Source organism: Muscardinus avellanarius (assembly GCF_963383645.1).
Source record: "Muscardinus avellanarius genome assembly, chromosome: 7".
In the NCBI taxonomy this organism is placed as follows: Eukaryota; Metazoa; Chordata; class Mammalia; order Rodentia; family Gliridae; genus Muscardinus; species Muscardinus avellanarius.
This window is the reverse complement of record NC_137793.1, coordinates 115,128,522-115,151,931: the sequence shown is the minus strand read 5'-3', so window position 1 is coordinate 115,151,931 and position 23,410 is coordinate 115,128,522. Positions and strand designations below refer to the sequence as shown.

The 23,410-nt window shown below is 47.3% G+C and overlaps 1 protein-coding gene across 1 annotated transcript; it reads left to right on the top strand.

Moving 5' to 3' along the window:
• Window positions 1-2,332: 2,332 nt before the first annotated feature.
• On the top strand, window positions 2,333-23,083 carry BLZF1 (basic leucine zipper nuclear factor 1; the record flags this gene model as incomplete). The annotated part of the gene is made up of 6 exons (XM_080698390.1): window positions 2,333-2,363; window positions 9,936-10,372; window positions 11,704-11,903; window positions 14,302-14,430; window positions 22,387-22,606; window positions 22,898-23,083. 6 exons carry the CDS (start codon window positions 2,333-2,335, stop codon window positions 23,081-23,083), a joined length of 1,203 nt encoding a protein of 400 aa, XP_080554516.1.
• Window positions 23,084-23,410: the final 327 nt, after the last annotated feature.

The window sequence follows — 23,410 nt, the reverse complement described above, 5'->3', positions numbered from 1 at the left end:
CTCCAGGCCTATGAAAAATGCAAACATCAAGCCCCATTTTTATTCACTCTGAATTTCTGGCTGCGATGTTCAAGCAAGTGAACCAGTAGTTTTCCAAGTGAACCTGAGAGAGACATTCCTGTTAAAAACCACGGGGCCAGGAGGCTCCTTCTTTCTTTTATTTGTTTTTTTTTCCCATATATTTGATAGTTTGCTTTGTTTTCTGGTTTCACACCGTCGCTAGTGCTTTTTATTTTATTTTATTCTTGTCCTTTTTTCCTCTTTCTGACTGACCAGGGGGAGTGGAGTCCACATGCATCTATTACCAAATGACCCTGCCACAGCGTGTGCGTCAGTGCCCCACCACTCCAGGATCTGGGAGAGTCGGGTTAAGATGGTCACACACCCCACCAGGCAAGGGCGTTTTCTGTGCAGCTAAGAGCTTGAAAACACAAACATAAATGCTGGTTGGCAACGCCCCGCCCTGGGCTTCCAGTCTCGATAGCTCACCCCTTTATTTTCCGTCCCATTACTCTGGAGGCCCGCCGGTACCCAAGAGGAATTTAGGGTGCTGCAAGATATGGGGAACGCCAGAAGACTGCAGGGGAAAGCGTGCAAAAGAGATAAAGGGGCGAATGCAGAGGGATGCGGACGTCTCTGAGCGCTCATCCGCCCCGCGACTAGGGACCTGCATCGCAGGACCCGGAGCCCTCCTCTGGCCTCCCCTGGCACTCACCATGGCCGCAGGATCTCAGAACTAGGAAACAGGTATCGTTGCGACGGGAAGTCACCATCACCCACACCACCACCCGGTTACTCCGGCAACAGAGCCCCGCCCACCGCCGGGCCTGCGTCGACGCTTCCTCCCCCCTTCCTCCCTAGTGGCGGGAGTCCTCGCGGCCCCGCCCACTCGGCCACCAGGCCACGCCCCTTTCAGGCAGTCGCCTGGGGCAACGGGACGCGGCCTTCCTTTTTCCCACGTCTCCACTTCCGTTTGGTTGCCAGATGACCCGGAAGTTCACGCGAATATGCGACTGGGTCCAAATGTCGCTTTATTTCATTTTCAGATGGGCACCTGTCCACTCGTCACTTCCTGAGGCACTGTCCCGAACCTTCTGTGCTGCTCGAGTTTACACGCACCGCAGAGTGCTTGCCTCCGGTGGAAAGGCGCTCCGGAAGCGGAACCCTGAGCGACCGGAAGTGACGCCAGGCGGCGGAGGGGGCGCGGCAGCCGGGGCCGGAGCCTGGGAGCCGCCGACCCGCCGCGAGAGGTAGGTCCCGCGCTGCTGGCGGCCGGGTCGGAGCGCGGGCCGTCGCGGGCCTGGGCACGGTTGTCTTCAGCCCGACACTGCCTGGCCTCCACCTCCCGGGCCGCCGAGGGCCTCCACGCCTGGCCTCCACTTCCCGGGCCGCCGAGGGCCTCCACGCGGGGCGCTGCGGCCTCGGCGCCCTCTCCCACCCTCCCGGCACTGCCGGGACCCGGGCCGCGCGTCCTCCCGCGCGGTCCGGTGGCCACGGGCCCCCGGAGTGGCTGGGGCCTGTGTCCAGAGCAGTAAAGCCGCAGAGGAACAGTGTGTGTGGCTCTTAAGGAAGTTGGTCTGGACACACCTTGCCCTGAATCGTACGGAGTGCGCAGGGTTCTTAATTCTCCCTAAGGATTCCTCTTAATTCTAAGGCCGCGGCCGCCGCCTCTTTTGGGAAGTGATTCGTCATCAGGTATACAGTCCGTAAGATTAATACACATCGCCCTCCTCCTGTTCTCCGGTATATGTGAGCTTATACTGTAAGTCTGCGCATACATTTCTGAAGGCATAAAAGTCAGCGTATGTTTCTCTTTTGCCTGTTAGTAACCGCACCGTTTTATTATAAAAATAGAGCAAAGTCAGTTGTCCTGAGTAATACTCTTGTTGCTTGTGAAACATGGAAACAAACGCCTCTCTGATATATATGGTGAAGAAATTGTGTCAAGGTATCTCCTGAGAGATTAATTACTTTAAAATTGCCATAGTCACATCAGTGGTACAAAAGCCCCTAAGTAACTTCAGGGTTATTTCTGAACTAAAATTCGGGACACACCTCTGACAATTTACAGTGTACTGGTAAGGATAATGAAATAATATGAAAAAGTAAACTATACCTAATTTTTGAAACATTTAGTAGACAGCAATACCGCCTGGGAGAAGGGAATATAAAGAACTCTTTCTAAATGCAGACTCAATTAAAATATTACTTTGAAAATAGAGGCACTCATTGAATGTGTTTATATGATATCCTTTAATTATCTCATATGTATACATTTCTAGGTTTTTCAGTAGAAATCTTGGAGCACGTTTTCATTGAAGAAAAAAAAAAAATGGCCACTCTTAAAAGTTTAGAAACCAAAGGTAAGTGTTCTTATTTTGTTGAAAATAGTTTGAAATATGATACCGGGGATCAAACCCAGGGACATTACCTTGGAGTTACACCCTCCTCCCCCCCTCTTTTTTGGGGGGAAACTATACCCCTAGTTCTTTTTTATTTTCAAACAGAGTCTTGCTAAGTTGCTGAGGCTTACTTGAGCCTGCAGTCTTCCTGTGTCTGGGATTATAGATATACCCTACCACAGCTGGCTGATAAACTGTTTTAAAAGCATAAAATCATGGTGATATGAAGGGAAGTTTGAGCCAGGCGACTCAATGTCGTGGCGACTCAATGTGTTCTAAAACATTCATCTTTTAGAACTCCTTCTCGTGCCTACTTTGTCCTGCAGTTTTGTGTCTCAGTACTTGAGCTATACCACTGAACATTGTCATTAAGTGGTATTTATGGGATGACTACTCGCTTTTAAAAGCTCAGTGTAATAACAAAGTTTTGCAGCTGTATTTCCTACCCAATAGAAGACTGAGATTTAAATAAGAGTCAACATTTTAAAAAGTAAGTAGGTGGACAAATAACTAGCAAGTATCAAAGACCTCTTTCTTGTTGTGTTAGTTGCTGGGACGACCGTAGCCAAGTACCATAAACTGTAGGGCTTAAACAATAAGAAATTTATTGTCTCGCATTTATGAAGATGAGAAGTCCAATATCAAAATAAGTGCCAGCAAGGTCATATTCCCGCTAAAGCACCAGGGCAAGACGCGGGGCTGCCTCCTGGGTTCCGACTTGCTGACAGCCTTTGGCGCTGTTCATCTTGTCTCTTCCTGGTGTTCTCCCTCCATGTGCATGTTCCTGTGTTCAACTTTCCCCTTCTTATAAGAACAGAAGTAATATTGTGTAAGGGACCCACCCTGTGTGCGTTCATCTTAACTAATTATATTTGCAAAAATCCTGTTTCCAAATAAGGTCCCATTCTGAGGTGCTGGAGTTAGGGTTCCCCGCATGGTTATCGAGGCGCAGCTCGCAGTGATGCTTGAGTCCCGTATTTCTGCTGTGCTTGTCTCCTCTGTAACGCAGTCCTGTCGGCCGTTCCCGACCTTCTGAAGCTTTCCAGGACATCCGCTCTTATTGCCCCTGCTCTGTAGCTCTTCGCTGTACAATGCAGTAATCCCCTGTGGCTACTTAAATTTGAATTAACATTGGGGGAGCATGCTGGGGATTGAACCCAGGAGTATTCTACCCCCTGGCTATACCCCTCGCCTTATTTTTTTTTTTTAATTTGGAAACAGGGTCATGCTAAGCTGCTGAGGCTGGCTTTGAACCTGCGGTCCTGTCTCAGCCTCCTAAAAGGTGAATTAACATTGTTAAGTATTCAAGAATTCAGTTCTCAGTCACACTAGTTACAACTTAGGTGCTCAATAACTAAATGTGGCTGGTGACTATTAAATTTCTTTTATTGCAGAAAAATTTTTTGGATAGTGCTGTTCCCACAGTATCTTTTCTTTTTTTCAGCCCTCTTTTTCTTTTGTTCTCAGAGCTTCAGAATGAATAAGAACATCTTCCAAATCTCTTGATGTTCTAGATCTCTTGTGATTGAGACCCTTATAAACGACTGCCGTGTTCTCTTAAATATAGGTACCAGTCTTAACATGTTCCAAAGTGTACTCCTCCTGACTCCGCTTGTTCTTTGGGTAGAGTGAGTTCTGCCAGCTGGGGCCTTCTAGCAACAAACTCTTTAAATAGGGACCAAAAAGCCGGGCGTGGTGGCACACGCTTGTAATCCCAGCATTCTGGAGGCTGAGACAGGAGGATCATGGTTCACAGATAGCCCCAGCTACTTAGTGAGGCCTTTTGCAACTCAGTAAGACCCTGTTTCAAAATAAAGAATAAAAAATAGTGTAGGGGGTGTAGCTCGGAGGTCGAAAGCCCCTGGGTTCCATCCCCAGTACTGCTAAAAAAATTAATAAAAAAATAAGGATTAAAAATGTTTAGGAAACAAAGATCATACTAATAAAAATTTAATTGAATCTAATGGAGCCATGTACAACAGTATTTCATAAATCACTAGAAGGTTTTTATAGCCATCAGAATAAACAAATCAGAGAGTAATGAAAATAATAAACTGGCAATGAATGGGAAATAAGAGCAGTTAGCTAATGTGAAGCAGCTACGTGTCAGGTGCTGAGTCCAGTATTGTGCTGGTGATTAGAAGTTACGTGTCAGGTGCTGAGTCCAGTATTGTGCTGGTGATTAGAAGTTTGTTACTGCAAGGCCTCTGTGGAATTAACATTTTAATTATTTGTTATCACTTTCACACACATTATTTCATTGGATCTTAAGTATCAGTAAGGAAGATAACACAACTACTACTCCTGCTCCTTCTTAGTCTAATGATACCGCTGCTGGTGAACAGAAGTCACTTGCAGTGCGCGGCCTGAGAAGAGCTGTGCTTGGGTTGACATTAGGTTGCCTGCGTCGCTGGTGCTTCCTCAGGTGGGCAGCGCTCTAGACCTGCGAGCAGTACTGTGGTCCCAGCAGTGATGGCGCGTTACTGCTGGGGCTGCTCTCAAAAGGAAACCCACCGTAGCAGGAACAAGTCAAAAGAACACTTCTTGGGTGCAAACTTAAAATTAAGATTAGGGTTTAGGGAGGAGTAGTGAGTTGGCCCGGGCTACCCTCCCCCCTCATGCCATTTTGGCATGGGGCTGTAACTATTTTCTGTATTTCTATTTTCTGTATTTCTGTCTTTTTAATAAACTTCTTTAAATCTTAAAAAAAAAAAAGATTAGGGTTTAGTAAAAGTAAACCAAATATATAGTAAGATCTGGACATTTAAATATTTCTAATTCCATAAAAATATTCTAATTGTAACACTAGTTCTGCAGGATAGTAGAGATTAGGTAAAAAGGGATTCCATAGAAGAAAGACTTGTGAGATACCTTATTAAAAGAGAAGTTACACTCCGGGGCTTTTCAGAGCCTTCGGTCTTCAGTGCACTGTGTTGCTCTAAGCAGATGCGGTTTGCAGAATTACGCACACGTACTTGACCAGGGAACTCTGCCAGAGCCTATGGCAAGAAGAATGTTTGGCTACCACTTCAGTAAATGTTGAACCAGCTCCTGAGTCCATTGTATCATTACTTCCTAACTTAATACTGCCAACTAGGAGAGCACCTTACTCTGTTGACTTATAGTGTTGTGAGTAAAGGAAGAATATTTGTTCAGTGACGGGCAAGTTGTAAAGTCGTCGTTTTTTTTCTTCAGTATTGTGGAGCAAAGGTTGGCAAGTTGTAGCCCTTGGGCCTTCTTGAAATTATTTGCAATAGGTTTGATGATGGCATCAGTAACTTTGAGTCCCACACAAATATTCTCCTGAATAAAAAAGAATTCTTGCTTCTCATTATTAGATCTGTACTGCAAAAAATTTGTACTCAGTAATAATAAGGATTATTTGAATTTCACTCACAAAATTTTTTTTTTCTTATATATGGACCCTGTGTATAGTATCCTCATTTACTTCTTGGCCCTCAGAGCCTAAAATGTAAACTATCCAATCCTTTACCAAAAAAAGCTTGCCAAACTCCTATTCTAGAATGTAAGACTAGTGACCTTATTTTATTATGTCTTTGCATTTCACCAGTTTTGGGAAAGGCGCTAAGAAAGAGCCATCGGTCGTCAGTGTCTTAATTCATTGATAAGTGGGCACAGGTAGACATGGTGTTGGTGAATCGCATAAGGCTTGTTAGCTCCCTCAGACACTGGAGAATAGAATAAGAGTTGCTGCTTTGCTTGATCCAGATTTGCACATAATTATGGTGCCCGTACCCTAGATTTTTGTCTTCCTACTTGAGAGAAGGTAATTGCTCATGAATGTGCCCTGGCCTGTGCCTCGAGCCTATGTAATAAAGGTGTCTGCATGTCACAGGGAGAGATGGGAGTGGGAAAGGTAAGCCACCAGATGGGAACGTGTGACCTGGCTCTGCCTGCTTGCCCACCACTTGAGGTAGAATCATATTCACTACCGAGAGGGGGCTTCCACGGGGTCTGCAGCGCAGCCTCGACTGTCTAAGTTCTTCAGTAAGTAGAACAGTTTAATAAAGTTAAGAGTCAATTGAGGTCAAAACAAGTTGGTTGAATTTCTTGATTAGAATTTTATGGTAGCTGAGTATGGTGGCACAAGTCTGTAATCCCTGTACTTGGGAGGCTGAGACAGGAGGAACCCAGGTTAAAGGAGAGATTCTCATCAACCTATCGAGACTGTTTCCAGTAAGAAAACCAGGCTGTGGGTGTAGCTCGAAGGTAGAATGCCTCTAGGTTCAATCCCCAGTACAACACACACAATCACACAAGGAATTTTACGGTATATTTTGTTTGAAGAGATTTCTGTTAAACACCCACTGATGTTTCTTTGCCTTCTAAAGTTAACATTAGCCAATTTGTGATTTGGTCTTCAGTCTCGATTACTTAAAATCCCAGCTCAAAAGCATTATGACTTGCCTAGAAATCCTGTTTAATGGAAGCATCACACCTGCTTCACAGTCCCTGAATGGCAAGGCTCTTAGTGGTCTTCTCATTGTTGGTTTTTATTAGTCTATAGTTAATAAGATGATTTAGCATTACATCTTTAATGCTAGAATGTCTCGTTAACAAAATAAAGTTAATATTTGATCGTGTCAGACAAACTTAAACCCAGATTTAGGACCATGAGAACCGTTCTTTATAATAGTTCACTGGGACGTCTCATGAGCCGCTGCATATTCTAATACACCAATTCCTGTATTTCACTTTCTGAAACATTCCATTGCTTGTTTTTTTGAAAGAAGAATCAACCCCAAGACCTCAGGGGTGTTTTCATTTACATTTTATATTGAAATGACACTATTTTATTTTGATATAAAATAAGCATAGGCTTATAATCCCAGTATTTGGGAGGCTGAGACAGGAGGATCGCGGTTCATGGCCAGCCTCAGCTACTTAGTGAAGCCCTTTACAACTCAGTGAGACCCTGTTTCAAAATAAAGAATAAAAAATAGGGCTGGGGGTATGGCTTGGAGGTAGAATGCCCCTGGGTTCCAGTCCCAGTAATGCAACAAGTAAATAAATACATAAATGAATAAAATATTTTGTAAAATAGAACACACTAGTCCCACTTCAGATGTCTTTCTTCCTCCCATCTAACTTGGGGTTCCCAGGGCATTGCTACATAAACAGGAAGAAAATGTGAACAAAACTGTTAAATGAAAAAATAGTCCTGTGATCTAGGATACAACTTTAAGGCTAGCATAAGAGAATAAGAGTTAGAATTGTATTTTATAACATGAAATAAACTTTTCTCCTCTTTATCAACATCTAAAGTTTATTGGAGTTAACTTTTAAGTGTTATATTAAATCATACGGATTAAGCACATAAAAATAATAAAAATAAGGACATAAGGGATAGAGCTACTAATGCATTCTGTGATGATTTTGGAAGGCAGCTTGACAGTACAGGTCTTAGTTACAGGTCAGGCACAGCGAGCATGCCTGTCACTCCAGCCCCTCAGGAGGCTGAGGGGTTCTGAGCCAGTCCTGGTAGCACAGTGATACCTTGTCAAAAAAAAATAAAGAAGTTGGGGGAAATTTGTAGGTATAAAATTGTCCACTAAAACATTATTTATCATAGTGAAAAACTGGGTGTCTAAATATCCAACAGTAAAATAATATACAATGCTCTATTAACATGAAGAAACATATTGTAATGAAAGAGATGAAAACTGTTGGGATACAGAAAACCATATTAATCTTATAAAGTTTACTGTGATTACAATCTGTTATGATTATAAAAATCTTGAGGAAATTTGAAGTAATGAGAATTTAGTTTATCACAATGAGAGTATAAGTAGTTTCATTTTATTAATTCTTTAGTAGTGTTTCAAAAATAGCAGTAGAAACCAAAGGATATGACTGTGTGAAGATGATCTGCTGTTCTGTACTCTTTGTATCTATATAACAAAAATAGGAAGAAAAATGGGTTCCATAAAACTAGAAACCTAACCAGAAACCTCAAGAAGGTATTCTTGATAGGTATTTCCTTTGCTGTAAAACACCCTGACAGGTAACTTTTTCAATTTTCTTAATACCCCAAGAAAACTTACCATTTCTAAGGTGACTGAAGAATCCCATTTCAGGGTGAGATTCGAGGAGCCAAGATAACAGCAAAGTCTGCTTCAGTTTGAAATACTATAAATTACATGACTCCTCTTAATGTGGCTTAGTACGTCAGAAAGTTAAGGTTTACTTTTAGTAAGACCTTATTCTTGCCAAATTTAATAAATTCTCCTAACAGATTATAGCAAAATGTGATGTATATCTGATACATCTGTGATATTATATTTAATAGCTATTAAGACTAAGGACATTCTTGGGCTTTTTTAACCTGGGAATTCTGTTTCAGATCTTTATCTTAGGAGAGAGAGAAAGAGAAAGAGAGATTGTGAATGAGAATTCTCTACACAGTATTAAACCCTGTGAAGATCAGTAATTCATGATTGTCCTTAGTATATCTTATCTCCTAAATTTAGTAGTAAACTTCCTGCACATAATGGTCAGTCTTAACCTCACAAAATGTCCAGTCTGCACTGGGCACCCAGCACTGTGTTTGCTCCCTGTAACCACTCAAAGTTCATTATTATAACTATCTTTACAGACCTATATGATTATCCTTTTCCTCTTATCATTAATTTCTTGTTCACCATAAATGTATTGTTATTCACTTATATATCGCGTATTATGTACAAGGGACTTTACCAGAAATACAGCATACCTGGACTAAGTTGAAACCAGTGGGGGAAATGGCGTAGCTGGAAAGTAGCTCAGGCGTGGCGTGCGAGCCTGGGCCCAAGGAGGTAAGCTTGACACCGTGTGTTTCACACGTCTAAGCAAGGCTGGACACTCGGGCCGAGAACATGACTGAGTCTTTTGCAGCCAGTTCTCCAGTTGAACTTACTGATGTCTTCCTTGTATCCTTGTGCTAGAATTCTTTGCCAAGAGTTCACAAAAACATATGCACCTGGTTTGAGGTGATTTCAAGGATGGATATATATATATATATATATATATATATATATAGCGCTGGCATTTATTTTTATATTTAACTAACATTGTCAGTGTCATCTTCTGTTCTTTCTTACCACAACCCTGTAGCATGGTTGTCATCTCCATTTTGTGTCTTAGGATATAGAAGTTAATGGAAGATTAAATTACTGATCGAGTCCCCAACACTGGAAGAAAAGAGTATATAATAGGGCCATATTAAGAAATAAAAGTCAGAACCAAATATTGTGATCTCAACAGTTACATTTTCTACCAAGAGAGAAGCCATTCACTTAAGGACATTTTGAGCCTGTAAGACTTAATCCATTTATTGTTGACTTAATTCATCTTTTGTTGATGCAAGGAATTATTTATTCCTCTGAGTTTTTGTTGGTGCAAGGAATTATTTATTCCTCTGAGTTTTTTCCCATTTTTATCAGTGCCATTAACTCTGAACATAGAGCAAAGCAGTCTTGACATTTTCTTAGCATTTTTGAAGAAGTAATTCATGTTTTGTCTTCCTGTTGCTAGTCAGCCTCCCTGCAACCCCAATTCGAGGAGCAGGAGATGGAATGGAAACGGAGGAGCCGGCCAGATCTGTTGAAGTCGCCTCCGGAGGCCAGTCCCTAAAGCGCATCCTTCCCAGTCCACGGAAGCAGGCCACTCCCTCGGAGAGCCCGGGAGTTCTTCAGCTCGGGAAGGTTGTCAATGAAAAGGCAGTGGGAATCGAAGCTGTACGAATATTTGTTCCCAAAGCTGCTATAACTCACGACGTCCCCAAGAAAAGTGCCAAGGCTAAGTCTCTGGGATATCATAAAGGAGAGTTTCTTAGTCAGTCAGAGGGAGTTATAGAACCTAGGAAGGAACTCTCAGAGGTAAAGAATACGTTGGAAAAGCTCAAGAACTCTGAAAGGAGGTTACTGCAAGACAAAGAAGGTCTCTCAAACCAGCTCCGAGTACAGACAGAGGTAAGAGCGGCCTCCGTAGCTGCAGCGAGTACCACTAAAGTGGAAAACTATTTCTTGGTGGAAGTGGCATTGGTTACCATTGCTCTGAGATGCTTCCTCCTGAATTTCTCATCCTGTCTCAGGGCCTCTAGAGAGACTTTATGTTGGAAACTTATCCTCCAACCCTGATCAAAGACGGAGGTTGTGAGGTTGTTTATAAGTTGGAGAAGTTACAGTTATAAAGTGCCAGACCTAGGCTGACCCAAGTCAGGCTTCGAAATTGACATGTTAGCAGTCCTTGTATTAAGGACCCATTTATCCCAAGTACTTTTGCCTGTGTATACATTATACTTGGAATAAAGAAAATGGTGGGATAAATCATTATTTTTATTATAAGTTAAAAAAAACTATAGTGTTCGATTGTGTTCTGTAATCTTTACATCTTAGTAAAATTGCCTTAACCATCCGTTTCTTGGACTACACATTTTTTTGCTAGATGATAGTTTGTGTGATACCGTAATGAGTGGTTTTTGTCCAGATATATTTTAATGTATTTATGAATATATCTTAATATATCTGTAATTTTGAAATGTGAAAGTAGTATTTTCTGTTTGATTGTAGTGAAAATTTCCAATTAAGGTTGACAAAGTACTTCAAATATTATTGAATATATGACTCTTTCCTTTGGCTGGTCTCCCAGTCCCCTTAAATGGAGAAGTGATGTAAGGATTCTCCCTTATTCTAGAAATTACTCCTCTTGCAGTAATTAAGATGAAAACAAAACTAAAATCAGGCATTGGTAGATAAACATTTTTTTAAACAGACAAACATGATGAAAATGTACTGTATATATTGAACTCATTACTTCTGACCCACATTTTTTAAGTTACTATGTTTTTTCTTGTCGCGACATTCTTTTATAATTATTAGTAGCAGTAGTGTTCTTCAGTGGGTACAACATATGCCAGTATCTGTTGAACATTTGTTTTAATTTTGCTCCCTTCAATAGCAGTATAAAGAATGTATTTATAGATAAAACATTCTCTGTCATGTTTTTTGGCAAAATTTATTGGTGTGGTTTCTGACTTCAGTTCCTTTGTGTTCACTGAAAGCAGTTTGGTTTTGTGATAACAATTTGTAATGTGTAACAGAGGCTGTTTATAATCACATTGTATGTAGATAAAACTAGAGGTGATGTTTGTGTATATTATACACCTTAAATGTGATGGGTGTTTCATAACTTTAAGGAGTGAGGTCCAAATTACATGGAAACCGTGCCTCTTTCATTAATCCTGTTGAAGGCAGTGACATTATTTTGAGCTTGTTGTATTGGTTATATCCTTCTCTTTCAGGTAAATCGTGAGTTAAAAAAGTTGCTGGTGGCTTCTGTTGGGGACGACCTTCAGTACCACTTTGAACGACTCGCCCGGGAGAAGAATCAGCTTATTTTAGAAAACGAAGCCCTGGGTCGAAACACAGCTCAGCTCTCTGAGCAGTTAGAGCGTATGTCAATACAGTGCGACGTCTGGAGAAGTAAATTCCTCGCAAGCAGGTACTTGCTCTTGTGAATAGTGTCTCGCGTCCGAGATGGTGTTCTGTTAGGTTGTTGGCCCATCACACAGGAGAGTACGCTACAATGTGAAAATTTCTGGCTGTTGTTGACAAAATACTCCATGTGTCGTTCACTTAATAGATGGCTCTCGCTCCTGGATGGTCAGTCTCCCTAAATGCGGAAATGATGTGCGGATCCTTCCTCACTAGAACTCACTCCTCCTGCTAAGACCAAACAAAATTGTAAACTCCGATATCTGATAAAAATGAAAGTCACCCGAAGACAAAGCTAGATTTTTTTTCCCTTCCATCTTATCTGGAGAACTAGGATAGTGTTCTCATCCCTTCATTCTCTGTTCTCATAGGTCCCTTATCTATATAATAGAGCTTCCCAGCCTTTGTCTCTCCATGCATAAGTAGAAAATTATAGCATTTTTATGGCATAACTGGATGAGACTTTTCTCTACCCAGCCACTAGTCAAGGCCTCTGGACACACGGCTGGTTATAATTCTTTTATTTTATCCCTTTCAACTTTGAGTTACTGGGAAGCAAGACCTGGATGCCATCCTTCTGCATTCCTTTTGCTTAACAAAGGAGTTCATACCTCTGTCTGATAACTATGGATTTAAACTGAATCATCTGGAAATTTTTAAAAAACACAAAAGTTTTCCAGGTTAGACGTGAAGAACTCTGCTGTGATGAATAAATTTTTAGAAAGTATTTCTTCACATAGTAACATCTGTAATACTTTTTAGTAGTTAATTATTCTCTTAAAGTTCTTCATTTATTTGTTTTCTAACTGTACTAGCATAGTATGCTATTAAGAAAAAGGAACTTACTTAGAAGGAGAATTTATTCTCATAGGTAAATCATGCAAATACTATTCAGATTATCACAATATGTAACTCTCTTAACATCCCAATCAACGGTGATAAATACCATTCTGAAGGCAAGAAAAGTAATTGATATTTTTCTTGATTTACTTTTTAAATGCCAAAACTGACTCATTTTAAGGAATTCAGTAGTAACTCTGGTCTCAGATTTTAATGTTAGTTTCAAATTTTTTAGCTGTATAGCCATACTTTAAAAAAAAATTGTGCTTCAGTTTGATGAATAGAGAACTCGTTAAATAAAATTTAGTACATATGATCAGTAGAAAACATGCAGCTGCTTTTTGAAAACTGGGAATGAGCTGGCCTGGTAGGACACAGCTGCAACCTCAGCCCCTGAGGAAGGGGATGAGGCAGTGTGCAGCTTCAGAGTTGGCGGCAGGTTGGAGACAGCCCGGGCAACACAGCGAGACCTGTCTCAACGTAAACTCTTCTAAGAGCTGAGGAAGCTGTTCAGTGGTGGAGCGCTCACCTAGCAAGTACAAGGCCCTGGATTCAGTCCCCAGTACAAAAGAGGTCTCACACATTGTGTGAGATCGCACAGTGTGTGCTAATATGGAGAAATGTCCTTGATAAAGTAGTAAGTGGAAAAAAGAAAGCAAGGTATAGAAGACTTGGTATTAAACAGATAAATTAAATTGTATACGTGTATTTGAACATACTTCTATGTAGAAATATACCTGAAGTTTTGTGGAAAAATGTGTAAGAGACTTCAGTTACATATAGAAGGTTAGCCATGCTAGGCAGGAGGAAAGGCTTGGCTCTCCTTTTGTAGGAGCCTTTGTGTGTTAATACATTGCTAAAGGCAAACTGCAACTGAATGGCAATAAAATAATTTGGTTTTGTTTTCCTCTTTAAATTTTTCTATACTTAAAAACACTTAGCTGGGTGTGGTGGCACATGCCTGTAATTCCAGTACATGGGAGGCTGAGACAAGAGGATCCAAGCTCAAAGCCACCCCTTGCAACTTAGCAAGACCATGTTTCAAAATAAAAGAGGGCTGGGGATGTGGCCCAGAGGTCCAGTCCCTAGTACCTAAAATAATAATTTGTATTCAAAATATGATCAATCTGGAATAAGATTAGGGTAAATTCAAAAGTCACTATATAGAAAAGTTAAATGTTTCCTTTGTCATTTTGTAAATACATTAACTGAATATGTTTAACGAACACATCAACATAATCATGAGCTTTTAGTGAAAATTTTAAAGTTCAAAAGCAATTTTGAAACAAATACTTAATGAGAAACTATGATGTGCCAGGTACCAGTCCAGCTATTTGGAAGATTCAAAACAATTAAAACTCTCTACCTCGTGGAGTTCAGATTCTCTTGGGAGACATACAGAGATCTTGCTTATTAGTAGGAAAGCTCAATAACAGGTGAACAAGAGAGAGAGAGAGAGAGAGAGAGAGAGAGAGAGAGAGAGAGAGACCGTCACAAAGTAGGGTATCTCCTCTTCCACACTGTTGTTGCCAGAGAAGTGTATGTGTGCTTTTCACCTTTTCCAGGGTAATGGCAGATGAGCTCGCCAGCTCCAGAGCAGTTTTACAGCGTCAAAACCGGGATGCCCAAAGTGCATTACAAGATCTCCTGAGTGAGCGGGAACAGTTTCGTCTGGAAATGACAGCCACCAAGAAGTATGGCGCCTTTTACATTCCAGCTGGTCTGGTTGATAATTTTTTAATGTGTCTACATTTGATAACTCCTTGAATGTATGCTTTGAGTAGCATTTTTAAATAGATACCCTTGAGAAAGGAAGCCTTTTCACACTCTCTTAATAGGGAGCGTCTTTTCTATGGAAGGAAGTCTTTTTGAAGACATTATATAGAACTAGAGTTTGTTTTCATATCCATATACTCCAGAACTATCAAGATTGGTAGTCTTAAAAAAAATGGCACTTTTCCTTAAAAGGTCTTTGCACTTTTATATGAGTGATTTATCACCAATCAAAACAAGGGTCAAAGAGTAAACTAGGTGATATTACAAGAACAAAGCACAAGATATCGAAGTACTTAAAGGGAAACTCATAGGCCCAGTAAGACGCTGGGTTCTGGGCGGGGGTCGCGGGCGGGGCACGCCTAATGGGGCCCGGGTCGCGGGACTCTGGGCCCCTGCCGAACTGCGCGTAGCATGCCAGACCCCTGGAGAAACCAGACCCAGTAAGACGCTGGGTTCTGGGCGGGGGTCGCGGGCTGGGCACGCCAGATGGGGCCCGGGTCGCGGGACTCTGGGCCCCAGACCGAACTGCGCATAGCACGCCAGACCCCTGGAGAAACCAGGCCAAGTAAGACGCTGGGTTCTGGGCTGGGGTCGCGGGCTGGGCACGCCAGATGGGGCCCGGGTCGCGGGACTCTGGGCCCCAGACCGAACTGCGCATAGCACGCCAGACCCCTGGAGAAACCAGGCCAAGTAAGACGCTGGGTTCTGGGCTGGGGTCGCGGGCTGGGCACGCCAGATGGGGCCCGGGTCGCGGGACTCTGGGCCCCAGGCAGAACTGCGAGTAGCACGCCAGATCCCTGGAGAAACCAGGCCCAGTAAGACGCTGGGTTCTGGGCAGGGGTCGCGCGCGGCGCACAAAAGCCGGGGCCTGGGTCGCGGGACCCTGGGCCCCGGGCCGAACTGCGCGTAGCACGCCAGACCCCTGAAGAAACCAGGCCCAGTAAGACGCTGGGTTCTGGGCGGGGGTCGCGGGCGGGGCACGCCTAATGGGGCCCGGGTCGCGGGACTCTGGGCCCCTGCCGAACTGCGCGTAGCATGCCAGACCCCTGGAGAAACCGGACCCAGTAAGACGCTGGGTTCTGGGCGGGGGTCGCGGGCTGGGCACGCCAGATGGGGCCCGGGTCGCGGGACTCTGGGCCCCAGACCGAACTACGCATAGCACGCCAGACCCCTGGAGAAACCAGGCCAAGTAAGACGCTGGGTTCTGGGCTGGGGTCGCGGGCTGGGCACGCCAGATGGGGCCCGGGTCGCGGGACTCTGGGCCCCAGGCAGAACTGCGAGTAGCACGCCAGATCCCTGGAGAAACCAGGCCCAGTAAGACGCTGGGTTCTGGGCAGGGGTCGCGCGCGGCGCACAAAAGCCGGGGCCTGGGTCGCGGGACCCTGGGCCCCGGGCCGAACTGCGCGTAGCACGCCAGACCCCTGGAGAAACCAGGCCCAGTAAGACGCTGGGTTCTGGGCGGGGGTCGTGGGCGGGGCACGCCTAATGGGGCCCGGGTCGCGGGACTCTGGGCCCCTGCCGAACTGCGCGTAGCATGCCAGACCCCTGGAGAAACCAGACCCAGTAAGACGCTGGGTTCTGGGCGGGGGTCGCGGGCTGGGCACGCCAGATGGGGCCCGGGTCCCGGGACTCTGGGCCCCTGCCGAACTGCGCGTAGCACGCCAGACCCCTGGAGAAACCAGACCCAGTAAGACGCTGGGTTCTGGGCAGGGGTCGCGGGCTGGGCACGCCAGATGGGGCCCGGGTTGCGGGACTCTGGGCCCCAGGCAGAACTGCGAGTAGCACGCCAGACCCCTGGAGAAACCGGGCCCAGAACAGAAAAAGATAAAGAAAAATATCGGAGAGGTGGTAAGAAAGCCGTTATGGATGCCAGGACACTGGAGATGCAGACAAAACTTATCTAAATGCACTGGAACTTATGGAAAAATTCGCCGTGAAAGAGGACTGCTATTTCTCTATATTGTTAAGAATCTCAGACATCACATATAAGGAGAGAGTTTAGCGGAGACCAAGGAGAAATGCGGTGCTGAAAGAGTTCTTCGCGATGGTGGTAGAGACTTGTATTCAGGAGAAGCAGAAACCGGATCTTACCAACTTTATTTTTTTGGAGAAATTACACCAAATGTCGAATGCTACCATCACGCATGCTTAGGAACACTGGACAACATTCAGAGTGGAAAAAGAGCCTGGGAAGGATTTGAAACGGTGGAGGCAGTGGCAATGCCAGTGGCCAATATTCGGGGGAGGCAGAGATCTGATACATTACAACTGGAACCTTTGAAATACTAACCACAGAGACTGTGATCGGAACCTGCTGAGGGGTTAGGCGGGCGCCGGGGCCAGTGGCCGACATCGGAGCTTGCTGTGAGGCAGGGCCACTACTGAGGCCTCCGTGGCCGGGATTGGAACCTGCAGAGGGGTTAGACCGATGCTGGGGCCAGTGAGGCCGGCATTGGAGCCTGCCATGATGCAAGGCTTGTGCTAGGGCCTCCGAGGTCGGGTCCGGAACTTGCTGAGGGGTTAGGCCGGTGCTGGGGTCAGCGAGGCCGGCATCGGAGCCTGCCGTGAGGCAAGGCCAGTGTTGGGGCCCCCGAGGATGGGACCGGAGCCTGCTGAGGGGTTAGGCCGGTGCTGGGGCCAGCGAGGCTGGCATCAGAGCCTGCCATGAGGCAAGGCCGGTACTTGGGCCTCCGAGGCCAGGATAAGAGCCTGCCGAGGGGTTAGGCCAGTGCTGGGGCCTCCAGGGCAGAATAAGAGCCTGCTGAGGGGTTAGGCCGGTGCTGGGGCCAGCGAGGCCGGCATCGGAGCCTGCCTTGAGGCAAGGCCGGTACTGGGGCCTCCGAAGCCAGGACAAGAGCCTGCCGAGGGGTTAGGCCGGTGCTGGGGCCAGCGAGGCCGGCATCGGAGCCTGCCTTGAGGCATGACCAGTGCTGGGGCCTCCGAGGCCGGGATCGGAGCCTGCCGAGGGGTTAGGCCGCTGCTGGGGCCAGCGAGGCCGGCATCGGAGCCTGCCGTGAGGCAAGGCCGGTACTGGGGCCTCTGAGGCCGGGATCGGAGCCTGCCGAGGGGTTAGGCCGCTGCTGGGGCCAGTGAGGCCGGCATCGGAGCCTGCCGTGAGGCAAGGCCGGTACTGGGGCCTCCGAGGCCAGGATAAGAGCCTGCTGAGGGGTTAGGCCGGTGCTGGGGCCAGCGAGGCCGGCATCGGAGCCTGCCTTGAGGCAAGGCCGGTACTGGGGCCTCGAGGCCAGGATAAGAGCCTGCCGAGGGGTTAGGCCGGTGCTGGGGCCAGCGAGGCCGGCATCGGAGCCTGCCGTGAGGCAAGGCCAGTACTGGGGCCTCCGAGGCCAGGATAAGAGCTTGCCGAGGGGTTAGGCCGGTGCTGGGGCCAACGAGGCCGGCAGCGGAGCCTGCCGTGAGGCATGACCAGTGCTGGGGCCTCCGAGGCCGGGATCGGAGCATGCCGAGGGGTTAGGCCGGTGCTGGGGCCAGCGAGGCCGGCATCGGAGCCTGCCGTGAGGCAAGGCCGGTACTGGGGCCTCCGAGGCCAGGATAAGAGCCTGCCAAGGGGCTAGGCCGGTGCTGGGGCCAGCGAGGCCGGCATCGGAGCCTGCCTTGAGGCATGACCAGTGCTGGGGCCTCCGAGGCCGGGATCGGAGCCTGCCGAGGGGTTAGGCCGGTGCTGGGGCCAACGAGGCCGGCATCGGAGCCTGCCGTGAGGCAAGGCCGGTACTGGGGCCTCTGAGGCCGGGATCGGAGCCTGCCGAGGGGTTAGGCCGCTGCTGGGGCCAACGAGGCCGGCAGCGGAGCCTGCCGTGAGGCAAGGCCGGTACTGGGGCCTCGAGGCCAGGATAAGAGCCTGCCGAGGGGTTAGGCCGGTGCTGGGGCCAACGAGGCCGGCATCGGAGCCTGCCGTGAGGCAAGGCCGGTACTGGGGCCTCCGAGGCCAGGATAAGAGCTTGCCGAGGGGTTAGGCCGGTGCTGGGGCCAACGAGGCCGGCAGCGGAGCCTGCCGTGAGGCATGACCAGTGCTGGGGCCTCCGAGGCCGGGATCGGAGCATGCCGAGGGGTTAAGCCGGTGCTGGGGCCAGCGAGGCCGGCATCGGAGCCTGCCGTGAGGCAAGGCCGGTACTGGGGCCTCCGAGGCCAGGATAAGAGCCTGCCAAGGGGCTAGGCCGGTGCTGGGGCCAGCGAGGCCGGCATCGGAGCCTGCCTTGAGGCATGACCAGTGCTGGGGCCTCCGAGGCTGGGATCGGAGCCTGCCGAGGGGTTAGGCCGCTGCTGGGGCCAGCGAGGCCGGCATCGGAGCCTGCCGTGAGGCAAGGCCGGTACTGGGGCCTCCGAGGCCAGGATAAGAGCCTGCCGAGGGGTTAGGCCGGTGCTGGGGCCAGCGAGGCCGGCATCGGAGCCTGCCTTGAGGCAAGGCCGGTACTGGGGCCTCTAGGCCAGGATAAGAGCCTGCCGAGGGGTTAGGCCGGTGCTGGGGACAGCGAGGCCGGCATCGGAGCCTGCCGTGAGGCAAGGCCTGTACTGGGGCCTCCGAGGCCAGGATAAGAGCTTGCCGAGGGGTTAGGCCGGTGCTGGGGCCAACGAGGCCGGCAGCGGAGCCTGCCATGAGGCATGACCAGTGCTGGGGCCTCCGAGGCCAGGATAAGGGCCTGCCAAGGGGTTAGGCCGGTGCTGGGGCCAGCGAGGCCGGCATCGGAGCCTGCCTTGAGGCATGACCAGTGCTGGGGCCTCCGAGGCCGGGATCGGAGCCTGCCGAGGGGTTAGGCCGGTGCTGGGGCCAGCGAGGCCAGCATCGGAGCCTGCCGTGAGGCAAGGCCGGTACTGGGGCCTCCGAGGCCAGGACAAGAGCCTGCCGAGGGGTTAGGCCGGTGCTGGGGCCAGCGAGGCCGGCATCGGAGCCTGCCGTGAGGCAAGGCCGGTACTGGGGCCTCCGAGGCCAGGATAAGAGCTTGCCGAGGGGTTAGGCCGGTGCTGGGGCCAACGAGGCCGGCAGCGGAGCCTGCCGTGAGGCATGACCAGTGCTGGGGCCTCCGAGGCCAGGATCGGAGCATGCCGAGGGGTTAGGCCGGTGCTGGGGCCAGCGAGGCCGGCATCGGAGCCTGCCGTGAGGCAAGGCCGGTACTGGGGCCTCCGAGGCCAGGATAAGAGCCTGCCAAGGGGTTAGGCCGCTGCTGGGGCCAGCGAGGCCGGCATCGGAGCCTGCCTTGAGGCAAGGCCGGTACTGGGGCCTCTGAGGCTGGGATCGGAGCCTGCCGAGGGGTTAGGCCGCTGCTGGGGCCAGTGAGGCCGGCATCGGAGCCTGCCGTGAGGCAAGGCCGGTACTGGGGCCTCCGAGGCCAGGATAAGAGCTTGCCGAGAGGTTAGGCCGGTGCTGGGGCCAACGAGGCCGGCAGCGGAGCCTGCCGTGAGGCATGACCAGTCCTGGGGCCTCCGAGGCCGGGATCAGAGCATGCCGAGGGGTTAGGCCGGTGCTGGGGCCAGCGAGGCCGGCATCGGAGCCTGCCGTGAGGCAAGGCCGGTACTGGGGCCTCCGAGGCCAGGATAAGAGCCTGCCAAGGGGCTAGGCCGGTGCTGGGGCCAGCGAGGCCGGCATCGGAGCCTGCCTTGAGGCATGACCAGTGCTGGGGCCTCCGAGGCCGGGATCGGAGCCTGCCGAGGGGTTAGGCCGCTGCTGGGGCCAGCGAGGCCGGCATCGGAGCCTGCCGTGAGGCAAGGCCGGTACTGGGGCCTCTGAGGCCAGGATAAGAGCCTGTCAAGGGGTTAGGCCGGTGCTGGGGCCAGTGAGGCCGGCATCGGAGCCTGCCGTGAGGCATTACCAGTGTTGGGGCCTCCGAGGCCGGGATTGGAATCCTGCCAAGGGGTTAGACCTGTGCAGGGGCCAATGGCCAGCATCGGAGCCTGGCGTGAGGCAAGTTCACTCCTGCGGCCTCCAAGGTCGGGACCAAAGCCAGCTTAGGGGTTTGACCGGTTCAGGGGCCAGCGAGACCAGAACTGGGTCCTCCCATGAGGCAAGGCCGCTGCGTGAGCCAGCGAGGTCTGGATCAGTCCACTGAGTAGCCAGGCCACTACTGGGACCATCAAGAGTGGGATTGGTACTTGCAACGCAGCATGCACAGAGAAATATCGCAGAAAATATAAATCAGACGCTTCTCTTAATCAGCAATAACTAGGAGGAAAAGGGCAACAGGAAGAGGTTGAGCTATAGAAAGGGCCCTATAGTGAAGCAACTAATGTGATCAATCAGAGGGTATGTAATACTGGAGGACAGAGCCTCTTTAAAATGCAGGAGGTACATAAACAAATGTATCAAAGTAAATCACCAAAGAAGTGTGCGATGGAGGGAGGGGGAGGGAATGGGACGGGGGCTGGAGGAGGGCTAATTGGATGATGTGTGCTTGTATATCCTCTCAAGTCTTGTACTCCAATGTGATTGATATATGACTACAATGCACCAATTTAAAAAATAAATTAATTTAAAAAAAAAAAAAAAAGGGAAACTCATGGCTTTACATGCTTATTTTGGAAAAGAAGAAAGGTGCCATCTGTTAGTCTAACTCCCTCAGAAACATAGAAGCAAATTAAACCTCAAATCAGTGAATGAAAATTAAAAGAAAAACAAATACTAGTTCTTTGAAAAGATAAACCTCTACCCAGTCTAATTTTTTTTTTTTAAAAAGAAGATACACAGTAAGTATCAGGAAGGAGAGGGAGTGTACACCACAGATTATAGAGACACAGAAAAATAATAGGGGATATTACTAACAATTCTATGGCAGTAAGTTCAGTGAATGTAGATGACATGGACAAACTCCTTCAAAGGCAAACTAACCAATGGTTACTCAAGAACAAATGTGTTGATTGCCACTGGAAAAAAAAAGATAACACAAATATATCTTAAGACAGGCATGGTGGCACATACTTGAAATCCCAGTACTTGGGAGGCTAAGACAGGATTGCATGTTCATGGCCAGCCTCAGCAACTTGGTGAGACCCTCTGCAACTGAATAAGACCCTGTTTCAAAATATAAAATAAAATAGGGCTTAGGGTATAACTCAGGGTAGAATACCCCTGAGTCCAATCCCTAGTACCACCAAAATATATGTGTGTGTCTGTGTATGTAGCCCTATTAAATCAGTTAAATTTGTATGTAGGCAGGTGAGAAGGAAGGAAAGAAGGGGAGAGGGAGGAAGGGAAGGAAGAAAGGAAAGGACTAGAGGGATTCACTGGTGAATTCTAGTAAAACATAAGGAAAAATGAAATTTACTTATGTTAGGGGCCAGCATTATCTTCACATCAAAACCAGAGACATTACAAGACAACTAGAGATCAGTATCTGTTCTAAACACAGATGCAGAATACTCAACAGAATTTTAGTCAAGCAAATCCAGAACTTAGGAAAGTATATATTATGGTCGAGTAGAATTAATCTCATGTATAAAGTCAGTGAATATAACTCACTAAAAAAAGAAAAACTATAGATGCACCAATCAGTAGCTCCTGTTCCAAAATATATTTAAATAATACTTTTAATCACACTTCCTAATTTATTGAACCCTGAGAAAAGAAAGATCCAGGAGAAAGATAGTATATGATTTCAGAAATGCTTCAGAGGCTGAGTGGTGGCATACGCCAGTAATCCCACGTATTTGGGAGTCTTGAGATGGGAGGATTGCAGTTTCAAGGCCAGCGTGCAGTAGCTTAGCAGGACTCTTATTTCAAAATAAAAAAGAAAATAGGGCTGGGGTGTAACTCAGGGTAGAGGGCCCCTGGGCTCGTACCACCACCACCACAAGAACAAGTTTCAGAAATGTGTTTTGCTTATTTTCTATGCTGGTTTTTATATTTTGTTCCTGTGTGTTCTGTGCAGATTTTTGGAGGAGCTCGTGGTCTCCTTGCAGTGGGGAAGAGAGCAAACTTACTCCCCGAGTGCACAGCCCCACAGCACAGCAGAACTCGCACTGACAAATCACAAGTTGGCCAAAGCATTGAATTCTCACCTTCTGGGAAATGTTGGCCTTCCCAACCAAAAAAAGAGTCCAGCAGCAGTTGAGTTCTGCAGCACCCCCGCTGAGAAGATGGCTGAAAAGGCAAGAGGTTTTCTTTTTCGATATAAAACCACTGTATAGACTTTTAATTGTAGTAATCATTAGTAAATAGGTTACTTTCAGTCTTAAGAAATTACGTTAATGCCCACATATAGTTGGGTAATGTAATAACTAGGTGTCATCACTGTTAAATTTATAATTCATCAGTTAAATGTGATTTTCATGGTAGTTCCATATAAAATAAATGGAAGTTTATAGTTAAAACATCAGTGAAACCAAAGGCTAATACTGTCCATCCTGCATCTGTCTAACATTTTCTCTCATTTTCCTTAGCTTCTACACATTTTGGATCCAGTTACCTGTACAGAAAGCTCACCCGATAATCCGTTTTCAGAGTCTTCACCCGCCACATTACTTGCTACAAAGAAAAACATTGGACGATTCCATCCTTATACCAGATATGAAAATATAACTTTCAATTGCTGCAATCACTGCCAGGGAGAACTTATTGCACTTTAATGTTAACTTATCACGTTGGATGCAGATTGTATCCAAGGGACGCTATTATTTGGGAGCAGAGGTTCTTATAATGCTAGAAGTAATATCACTTCCTCTTTGCAAAATGTATATCTGCAAAGATATTTCATATACTGGACTGCAGATTACCTTTCTTAATAAATATCTCAGGGTAAGAAAAGAATGAAACTGTTTAGGTATGTTTCAAGTAAATAATTTCCAGGCAGTACACAGTGTTTATATTAAAAGACTCTTAAGAGAAAAATATTTTATAACTGTCTTTGAGGCCCAAAATTATTTATCTTGTTGGCTATTAATATAAACAGATCT